This window comes from Nannospalax galili, unplaced genomic scaffold (assembly GCF_000622305.1).
Source record: "Nannospalax galili isolate Female #2095 unplaced genomic scaffold, S.galili_v1.0 scaffold1095, whole genome shotgun sequence".
Taxonomy (NCBI): Eukaryota; Metazoa; Chordata; class Mammalia; order Rodentia; family Spalacidae; genus Nannospalax; species Nannospalax galili.
The window spans coordinates 68850-80199 of NW_008336027.1; the positions used below are offsets into that span (position 1 = coordinate 68850).

Sequence of the window (11350 nt, forward strand, 5' to 3'; positions counted from 1 at the left end):
ACTTACTTATATTCTATATGTATGAACATCTTGCCTGCATGTATGTGTATGTACCACATGTGTGCCTGGTACCCACAGAGGCCAGAAGAGAGTGGCAGATCCTCTGGAACTGGAGGTACAGACAGTTATTAGTTGCCATGTGGGTGCTAAGAACTGAACCCAGGTCCTGTGCAAGAGTAGCCAGCGCTCTTAACGACTGAGCCAGCTCTCCAGCCCCAAATTTCCTTTTTTGATGATGTTGGGTAAGTAATATTTTATGGTTCGTGTAAAAATACATGTGACTTTGTAAACACTCTAAAGAATCGAGCAAGAAAGTTTCACCCAGTTTTCTTTCTTTTGAATTTGGTTACTGCATCTTTCTAGAAAATCAGTCAAATTCATTTCTTCTCCAAAAGTAATAAACTAAAAACCATCACCATAACGGAAAGCTTAAGCATGCTTTTCTTTATATCATACTTTGCATCTTTGATACAAACATAATATTGGCTGCTGTCTCCAGGTCTGAACATATGTCAGCACATGCTGGAGAGACCTTCAGCTTATCGAGTATTGCAGGTCTCTGTTTATTTTGGAACCTCTTCTGATACTATGGACTTAGTTCAAGGCCAGTTAATACTACTTTTTCTTTTTTCTAAAAAAAAAGACAAACGGTTAGTTGTTTGCTCTGGTCAGCCAAGTTCAAGTGATTAGATCACGGTCCTACATCTATATAAAGTCTAGTTGGAGCTCCTGTTCAGGGACAGCTTCACTTTTCTAACCACAAACTCTGTCTTGAGAATTTTTCTTGGATTTGTAAAATGATAACCATTTCTTTGACCTGGGGGATTACTGTAGTCGTGTGCTGTTGCTTATGGCTTATCTTTGGAATAAGAAGAAGGTAAGGAAAGTGTTTTATTTGACTCGTCTTTTAGCTAATTTATCTAGCATTGTTTACCTTCATTATTATACAATTTTATTTGCAAGACTTACATATTTGTATTTTTAATTTAAAGTGGTATCTGTTTGACTAAATCTGACAAAATGTGTGACAGCTTTCCTTTTGAGCATTCATATATACCAACAGCAATGCAGACACTTGTTAAACATAACTGAAAGAAAATGTCTAAGATTTTGGTGTGTGTTTGTGTATGTGGGAACAAAGGAAGCCAAAGTTGGGAAGGATACAATTGGAAAGCAGAACTCTGCAATGGAAAATGTTCATTCTATCACATGGATTAAATAGATGCTCTGGCTAAATAAGGGTTCTCTTTAAAGCTAGCTTGTGTGCATAGACTCAGCCTAAGCCTGGGTAAGAGCCCAAGCCCATCATTCTCTTATTTTTCTTTCTAATGTTAATCAGTGGTGTGACTGGGGGACTTTGTTATTTGCACATGGCACCAGTTTGATTGATATATATCATCTATTTACAATTGGTTCAAGAAACAATGATTCAGAGTCATAGTTTACTTAACTTGTGATTGGCTTAAAGTTTATTTGAACATAGGACATTTAGATCTTCTCTGCTTTGTCAACATCAAAGTGAGAGAAAAAACAGCAGCACGTCTTCAGCTAGGTAGGTGGCTGTGTGTTGTCAGACTCTGAACATTTTCTTTGACCTTCGAGTTATTTTAATTTTGACCTGATAGTTTCCAGTTTCAATTAAACTACTTTTCTTCATGCTAAGAAAGTAAAAATAATTACATTCAGTTATTCTAGCAAGAAATACAGTAGTTTATGTTAGAAAATAAGTAAGATTATAATTTATAATAGAAACATTTAAGATAGTATTAAAGATCATTGAATTATAGTTGATGATCCTGTCAGTGTTTACCTTACTCAATTTCATTTTATAATCAGCTAATTTTAAAGTGAGAGTCCCTGCTCTTCAAATAGCATTGGTCAAAATGACATCCCATTTTCAGAGTTGGGAATCAAATCCCAGGTTTGTACATGCAAGAGCTCTACCATTCAGCCATACCTCCAGTCTCTAGAACATCAATATATTTTTACTGTGATGATTTTGAAAACTTTGATCCTGCAGCCCTTTCTGTTATTTGGTGTTTCGTATCTTCAACGACATAAAACGAAACATTTTAGGTATATAAGCAGTAAAAGATAGTTCACTTCAACACTGAGAGCAAGAATCTTGTTGGCTTTATTGACCATTTCAGCCTGTCATTGGGAAAAATCAGATACAGATATAATAAACAGTTAACGAGAGCTTGTTGAATATATGTATGCACATATATATGCATGAATGGGTGGATGGACTGGTGGACTGGTTGTTGGGTGGTTTGATGAGAGAGTAGAGTTAGTAATCATTTTTCATCAGAGTATCATGTTAGTAGGCTAAAAAATCAACAATTTAGCCAGGCGTGGTGGCGCCTGCCTTTAATCCTAGCACTCAAGAGGTAGAGGTCTGCCTGGGAGACCCTGTCTCAAAAAGACCAAAAAAAAAAAAAAAAAAAAAACCACAAAAAATCCACAATTTAGTAAAAGAGAAGGATTCCATCAACGAAGTATTTATAAACTTATAGATATGAAGATTGATGTCAGTGGAGAAATTTTTAAACTTGGCATAAAAAAAACATGAAACATGTAATTTTCCATACCTGCCAAACTTTTGTGTTTTACAGGCAAGTAGGTGAACCACCTTTGGAGAACGGGCTGATTCCATATCTGGGCTGTGCTCTGAAATTTGGAGCCAATCCTCTTGAGTTCCTGAGAGCAAATCAAAGGAAACATGGTCATGTTTTCACCTGCAAACTAATGGGAAAATATGTCCACTTCATCACAAACTCCTTGTCATACCACAAAGTGTTATGTCATGGAAAGTATTTTGATTGGAAAAAGTTTCACTACACCACTTCTGCGAAGGTAACTAGTTTATACAGAATTCTGTTTGCTTCCTAGATTATTAGTATATCACTCTATTTAGTTGTTCTAATGTTATTAGATTATAAGGAAGAGGTAACACATCAAATCAGAAATTCAAGGTAAGTATAGATTTGTCATTTGTTAAGGACACACACACACACACACACACACACACACAGAGTGCTTTACCAAGCAGATGGCACTGTATGAATAAGACAGGTAAAAACTCATCACACCAACTGTGTCTGTAAGTACTCAGAGTATGAATGCTGGTCAACTTAACATTCAGCTGATGTTTTATCACATCGATGCCTACCAGTGTTTCATTTCATTAAGGAACGGACCATATATTTAAACATCATTTAGATGTTATCTAAGAAGCTCTGTTCTAGAGAAAACAAACACTCCTTCCTGAGTTTTGTCAAGAAAATATTAGACATAGCTTTTGCTACTAAGTAGCTTGAAATCTAGTTAAACTGCATCTACAAGAATAAAAAGGCAATAATGATCAAAATCACATCAAATTAATGCAGTAACATAAGAAATAAGAAATGACAAACTAGTTCAGAGAAGTCTCAGTAAAAAACCTGGGATTTAAACTTGACCTTAACTGAAGACTATGACTCAGCCATGCCTTTAGAAAATGATGTGCCATCGTACTATGGAATGCAAGAGAGTTACTCATGCATCTAATCTACCTGCAGGCCATTTCCTAGCCCTAACTCAAGTTTAACACTGCCACTGCCTTCTCTTTTCACGTATTTTCCTCTCTGTCAGGCATTTGGACATAGAAGCATTGACCCAGATGATGGAAATACCACTGAAAACATCACCAACACTTTCACCAAAACCCTTCAGGGTGATGCCTTGAATTTGCTCTCGGAAGCCATGATGCAAAACCTCCAATTAGTCATGAGACCTCCTGGCCTCCCTAAATCAAAGAGTGCTTCCTGGGTCACAGAAGGGTTGTATGCTTTCTGCTACCGAGTGATGTTTGAAGCTGGCTATTTAACTCTGTTTGGCAGAGATATTACAAAGCAAGACACACAAAGAGAGCTTATTCTAAACATCCTTGACAGCTTCAAGCAGTTTGACCAAGTCTTTCCCGCACTGGTGGCAGGACTTCCCATTCACTTATTCAAGACTGCTCACAAAGCTCGGGAAAAGCTGGCTGAGGGCTTGAAGCATGAGAACCTCTCCAGGAGGGACCAGGTCTCAGAACTGATCCGCTTGCGCATGTTTCTCAATGACACGCTCTCAACCTTTGATGACATGGAGAAGGCCAAGACGCACCTGGCTATCCTCTGGGCATCACAAGCAAACACCATTCCTGCGACCTTCTGGAGCTTATTTCAAATGATCAGGTATCTAGTACCTTATTTTCTTATTCTGGTTGAAATTACAATTTTAACTGAAAATCAGAAAGACTCCCTGCACTTTCTATGCCTTCAATCAAGAATATAATACTTAATACCCATGTTTAACATGTGTTTAATGTAAACATGAGCAGTATTTTATAGAAACACAGTCCTACAGAAAGGGATGCCCAGAAGCTACGGATGGGCCTGTACCTGATCAATTCAGATCCCCTGGTCCAGATTTGTTCTTAACCCCATAATGTTCCTCTTAATACAAAATTAAACCCATGAATCCAATCTTCATAATCAATAAAATATTTAAAATAATTGTTGACTTCTGGACAGGGATCAGTGTAGGGGCTCTGCCTTATTGATTTGTGCCTTCGTGTTTCTCCTCAATAACTGCTGCCTCACTGGAATAAAGTCACATCACTACAGCAAAGTTGAAATATTAATTTAATATCATATGTCCAGTTGTAGCTATATGCTATGATAGTTACACAAATACTTGTGAGTGAAACATTTCTGAGACTCAATTCACTGTAATTACATAATACAGATTTCAAACTCTAGCTCCAACAAATTTCCACGCACTCTAAAGAAGCATCCTTCATTTCATAGTTCAAAATTATCATAGAAATGGAAAACCTATTCTTCTGAAATCATGGTATGAATTTTAAAAGTAAATTCAAATTTCCATTTGGGATTTAGCTAATAACGTCTAATTGTATCTTAAATGTAATTTTTTTTGAATCACTCTGTTCATTACTTGACTGTCTAGACCTTATAGAGTTCTGATTAGGATTTTACTTTCATGAAGCTAGGCGCCTTTAATACCCCTTCTTGAGTATTTGAAGACAGCCCAGTGAAGAATGCATTGCGAGTATATGGGGATGACCTTTCCTCAGGTTCCCTGGCATTGCGAACAACTCATTAAAAGAAATGGACATTGCCTATTTACTCGCAGACCTGTGAATAAGGAAATATTTTCTGGTCTTCTTTTCCCTTTTCATAGGAACCCTGAAGCAATGAAAGCAGCCTCTGAAGAAGTGAATGAAGCATTGCAGAATGCTGGCCAGAAGCTCAGCGCTGAAGGAAACCTCATTTACTTGGATCAAATGCAACTGAATGACCTGCCAGTCCTAGGTGTGCTTGCTATGATGTGTCTCATTCACCTTGTCTCTAGTAACAATGGTCAATGCATGTTATGCATATATGACATTCTAAATAATGTACTAAGGATTTTGCATTCCCAGAACAAATATGTAGCTGGGGAAATTTCTATTTTTATATGGCAAGCAAAGAACTGAGACCCAGAGGTTAGGCTGATGCCTGGGATAGAAGGGTCAGAGGTTAGGCTGATGCCCGGGATAGAAGGGTGGAGCCAGCAGCAGCATTAACGTGGGACTTTGTGCTCAACTGTTGCCACTTTACCTCCTTGTTAGTCCTCTCGCCATTAAGCTTCGGGCTCAAGTAAGCATAGCATGCATTTTCATGAAGCAAATATGAGCAAGGTACCATCAAGAAACCTCATATAAACTTACAGTGGTGGCAACAGCATGCACAAGACCCATGTAAACTCAAACCAGACAAAAACCCCACATAGAACTGGGGAAATGGGTAAGAAGCCCCAACTTTAGCGGAGGAACCATTGGCAGCTGGTCACTGCTGGGTGAGGGAGAGTTGGTCTTCTTTAAGGGGGGATACTAGATAGGGCTGACCAGGCTCTAGTGAGTGAACTCACACTGAGGGATAGCTGGGCACACAAACTTGACTCCATAGGCCTTAACATATATGGCAGAATGCATGAAATCCAGTGAGGGAGTTTTGGGAGGGTACAGATAGGGAAGGGGGTCTAAATATGATTACGATGTATTGTATGAAATGCACAAAAATTCAATACAAATATATATTGAAGAAAAAGTAGAGAAACCACAAGTGGGTTGGGTGGTGGGACTAAAACTGATTCGATTTTTCTTCTTTCTGTTCTACTACATTTGGAGGAAATGTATGTGCTAAATGTTTATAGTAAAAAGAATCTTTCTTTTCAAATACTTTTCTCCAAAGGAAGTAAGCCAATATACAATTTTAAGGACAGTTTAGATTATTGGAAGGGACAGGAGGCAAGAAGCTTAGGATCTAGGTCTAGCTCTGCCTGTCATGGGAGACTTGGACCTGTCACTTGTCTCTGAGGACCTTCTTTTTCTCATTTGTAAATAAAGTGCTAAGGGTTGACGATGATATACACAACCACGTGGAACAAGGTAGTTGGAGGGTAGAGGCTGGAAGGTCAGGCTGGGCCTCTCATAGACGTCAGCTGTTCTCCAGGTTCCTTTTCTTCTTTCATGCCTTTACCTGCCAGCAGGGCATCATTATACATCAGATAGCAAGGGTGAAAATGGGTTCTTGAAATTACTGAATGGCAGATTCATGGAATACCTGGAGAAACATTTCTAGATCAATGTGTGGTCAGTATATTTAAGCTCAAAAATGGTAAATAGAATTTAAAAGTTTCCCCCCAATTTCATTAGCTGTTTAGTTTCATTCAGAAAAAACAGTGCTGTCTTATAAAATGAGAGATATTTATCTAGTTCCCATTGGTGGCCAAGATGATATATCTGTACCAAAAGATTAGATCAGATGATCAGGTTAAATATATATTCCAAAATAACTAAATCACTGATAACAGCAGAGAGGTAAAAGAAAGAGCTTTGGAAAGTTTTTATCTGGTTGGCTTCCTAGTTTATTTATCTCTGTATAAAACCTGCTAGAAATATTTCAGATTTTATATTATGTAGCCTTTAAATATGCAAATTCTTCTTTTCTCTCTTATGTCCCTCTCCCTCCCCTCCTCCCTCCCTCCCTTCCCCTTTCACCCCTTTCTCTTGAAATGTTTAGATAGCATCATCAAGGAGGCTCTACGACTGTCCAGTGCTTCCCTGAACATCCGGACAGCCAAGGAGGATTTCACTCTGCACCTTGAGGATGGTTCCTACAACATCCGAAAAGATGACATCATAGCTCTTTATCCACAGTTAATGCATTTGGATCCCCAAATATACCCAGACCCTTTGGTAAGAACCTGCTCATCAAAGTTCTGTATGCAGGTGATATCCACCCAGGTCTAAATAAGGCAGGAATTTGTTACTGTGGCTTTGATTTGATCATTGTAACCACAGGGCTAGTATCCTTTATTATAGGAAATATGCACATAGTTTGGAAAGTTTGAATAGAGGTATGAATTGTTAACTTTCAGCCCTGATACTTTCATCCTGTAATTTCAGATAAATTATATTTTCAGTCATGATAATAAAACTACATCCTTTCTTTTTCCTTAAAAAGCACCTTCTTGCAACTCCATGGAATTGGAGATTAATGTATCTGTATCGATTCTTCCAGTTTCTGCTTGGAACCCTTGTAGTTACTTCTGCCTGACTGACCAGTAGTCACCAGGCAGAGTAAGCGGCACCTTCAAAGCATCTCAGCCCTACCAGTTCTTGATAAGCTCTCGCCATTTTGGCTCTGGTTCAACGTAGAGTTTGTTAACTTGCTGATGGAGTGGATTAAAAAAGAAAACTGCTCTTTGGACCTTTCAGGTCAAGAAAGAGGTATTCCTATCAAGGTAGCTTATAGGTTTATTTTCTTTGTCTTTTCATTGCAGACTTTTAAATATGATCGATACCTCGATGGAAACCGGAAGGCAAAGACTACCTTCTACAGCAATGGAATCAAGTTAAAGTATTACTACATGCCGTTTGGATCAGGAGCTACCATATGTCCTGGAAGATTATTTGCTGTCCAAGAAATCAAGCAATTTTTGATTCTGATGCTTTTGTACTTTGAGCTGGAGCTTGTGGAGAGTCATGTGACGAGTCCCCCTCTAGATCAGTCCCGTGCTGGCTTGGGAATTTTGCCACCATCAAATGATATCAAATTTAGGTATAAACTCAAAAATTTGTGAGTGTGATTGGAAGAAGAGGACACTAGATGATGTCACTGGACTATGAAGAACTGTCATTGAACAGGCCTTTAGGAAAAATGCAGTTAGTGGCTATGGAAGTGACTGAGTAGGTCTGGTTCTGTTCAGCAATGCTCCCTAGAGGCTCTGACTGTGGTAGTGGAAAGAACTAACACCTTGAGTACCACACTTCGTTCTTCCTGCATCAGTTAGTGACTGTCCATATAGCCCAGGGCCTGAACATCGTTACTTTCAGAAGAAATATCTTTTATTTTTATTCTTAAAATGAAGATAATCCAATTGGCAGGATTTTTTTTCCTAAGGAAATTGCTTTACTTTAATGAAAACCACTCATTAATTATGAAAAGGATTTAAATTCACGTTTTAGTGAAACTATTATTTTGACTAGTGAGGTTTTTCAGGTGTGAGAACATATTATAAAAATATTTTAAAGGATCATATCAGATCTTTGCATAAAAAAGAAATACTATTTGGCTTTCTCCATGACCAGAACATTTAAAATGGTGTTAGTGTCCTGGAAACAGAAAGGGAAGTTTCCACACTTTTCTTCTATGTTTTAATTTATTGTTGCTTGAAACTCTCATTTCAATTTTCAACTACTTTATCTCTGTAAATATAGATTTGGTACCATACCAAGGAGAAGAATTTGTTTCAGAGATTGAAAAGGCACCTTTTTTTGGTCAGGTGTGGTGATGCACACATTTACTTTCAGCACTGAGGAGGCAGAGGCAGGCGGATCTCTGTGAATTTGAGACCAGCATGGTCTACTGGAGATTCTGGGTCAGCCAGGCTACATAGTGAGACCTTGCTTAAAAAAAAAATCCAAACAAACCAAAACAAAAAAGTTTTTACTTTTCCTGTAATCATAAACATGCATCAGTGTAAAAGGGAAATTTTAAATTAAAACGCTATGAGAATGACTATTTAAAATCTTTAGTTATGAAATACAAAGAGTTCATTAAGTGCAGCTTGACATTGTTATTTAAGAACATTTTATGTTTTACCCTTAAATAACTTGTAAAGAATAATAATTAAAAGCTGTATTATGTTTAAATACTGTGTGCAATAATGCTTTGGTAAAGTACTTTATTAAGAGTTATCTACTATGCTATTTTTACCGATATATTTATATGTAAATTATATTTATCCTTTTCTTATGAATATTAAGAAAATTTTGCAACACTTGGCAATTATTCACCTTTCAGAAATGAATCCATTAATATTTGTGTTTTAACTTTTGAAATAGAATGTTTAAATTATTCTTCCACTGATAAGCTTGCAGTAATTTTTCTGGATTCATTCAAAATATTCACATTTTCAAACAACTAATAATATTAAAAGTAATCATTCACTCAAAATTCACTCTCAGATTACATAAAATTCATTAAAATGCTTTGTGGGAGGGGGCAAGTCAAGTACTCTAATAAATACATAGTGAGCTACTTTCATAGTCCTTGATATACTTTTAAACTTTTAAAATCTGATCACTTAATATTATCATGGAATTATCTCTTAAGGAGGATATGTTCTTTTCTTTTTCTTTTTGAAGCCTGCTGTCCAGGCTGTGGTTGGAACTCTCTCTAGGTACTCCAAGAAACCTTTGAGTTCACTATACTTCTTCCTCTTTTGAGGAGGTTATTTTCCATATCAAGAAAGCTAACATGTTTAGATGAGGCTGAGGATTAACAAAATTCTGTTTCAGACAACCTGTAATGAACTGCACTTCTAATGTGTTTACCAAATGGATTTTGTGACTCTCTGAATGCATTCATACATCTTTCCACAACTTCTTAAAAGTGTATATTCATTATGCAAAATGATGGTTTTCATTATGATACTCTGTTCCAGGTCTTTATTCTTGTTCAGTGGTGGTTAGCAATTGATAACCTGTGCACCAAAGGTATCCCTCTTGCTTTTGTGCAGCCTAAGAGCTAAGAATATTTTTTTATGTTTTAAACACTTAGAAAATAAATCAAAAGAATATTTTGGGTCATGTGAAAAGCATATGAAATACAGATTCATATATCCTTAAATAAAGTTTTATTGGGACATGGCACATCCATTTCCTTGCAGTATATCTATGACTTCTTTTGGCATGTGTGTTCTCATGTGTATGGGGGCACATTTGTACAGGTGCATGTACACATACGCGCACATGTGTTTGGAGAACAGAAGTTAATGTTGGGTGTCTTCCTCCATTGCTCTCTACCTCATATATTAAGGCAGGGTCTCTCCCTGAGCCCAGAGCTTGCTGTATCAGCTAGTCTAGCTAGCCACCTTATCCTGCTGTCTCCCTCTCTCTGCCTCCTGAGTATTTGGATTGCCAGGAGGTCACCACACCTGTCTAGAATTTACATTGATGCTGTGGATAAGAACTTCTGTCTTCACACTTGCACTGCAAATCCTTTACCTGCTGAGACATCTCTTCAGTCCAATGTCTGTGGCTTCTTGCTGTGTAATTGCAAAGCTGAGTAGCTGCAACACAGCCCACAAAACCCCAGAGTTTACGATGTTTAAAGCCTGTTCTTCACAGAAAAGAACAGGTGTTTGCCCACCCCAACCACATAGTAACCTGCTGCATTGTTATTTTAAATTATAATTTTATTAGCTTAATATGTACTACTATATGAAAAAAAACTTAAAGTGCATGAGGGGAATTCATTTAAAATGCCACAGATACAATTTTATCTTAAACAATCTTAATCTAGAAATTAAAGATTAAACGATTCTATATAGGTTAGAATAAGGACTATACATTAAAAACAATATTGAGGGCTAAAGAGATGGCTCAGTGGTTAAGAGCCTTGACTGCTCCAATTCCTAGCACCCAGATGGCAGCTAATAACCATCTGTAACTCCAGCTCCAGAAGATCTGATACCCTCTTCTGACTTCCGCCAGGCAGAGCATGCATGGGTGAACTTACATATATGTGGGCATTACACTCATAAAATAAAAATAATTAACAAAAATTTTAAAAATATTAAAAACGATATTGTACAATGATATATGTGTATCAAATGTTGTGATAAAACTTGCTATGTATATATCAGCTAAAACTATTTTACAAATAATATAGCAGCCTGATGTTCTTACATCCTTTTTTATTTTTTGGTCTTTTTGAGATAGGGTCTCCCTGTAGCCCCAGCTATCCTGGAA

The 11350-nt window shown here is 37.2% G+C and overlaps 1 protein-coding gene across 1 annotated transcript; it reads left to right on the forward strand.

The window, feature by feature from the left end:
* The first annotated feature begins 743 nt into the window (after window positions 1-743).
* Window positions 744-10249, forward strand: LOC103732272 (cholesterol 7-alpha-monooxygenase). The gene is made up of 6 exons (XM_008830831.3): window positions 744-877; window positions 2616-2856; window positions 3634-4220; window positions 5230-5360; window positions 7113-7288; window positions 7876-10249. The coding sequence occupies exons 1-6, from the start codon at window positions 798-800 to the stop codon at window positions 8173-8175; spliced, it is 1515 nt and encodes a 504-aa protein (XP_008829053.1). The 5' UTR covers window positions 744-797; the 3' UTR covers window positions 8176-10249.
* Window positions 10250-11350: the final 1101 nt, after the last annotated feature.

Coding starts and splice junctions, on each gene's coding strand:
- LOC103732272 (XM_008830831.3), top strand. CDS start 798: ATGATAACCATTTCTTTGACCTGGGGGATTACTGTAGTCGTGTGCTGT. Junction 4,221..5,229: donor AGCTTATTTCAAATGATCAG/GTATCTAGTACC, acceptor CCCTTTTCATAG/GAACCCTGAAGCAATGAAAG. Junction 7,289..7,875: donor AAATATACCCAGACCCTTTG/GTAAGAACCTGC, acceptor TTTTCATTGCAG/ACTTTTAAATATGATCGATA.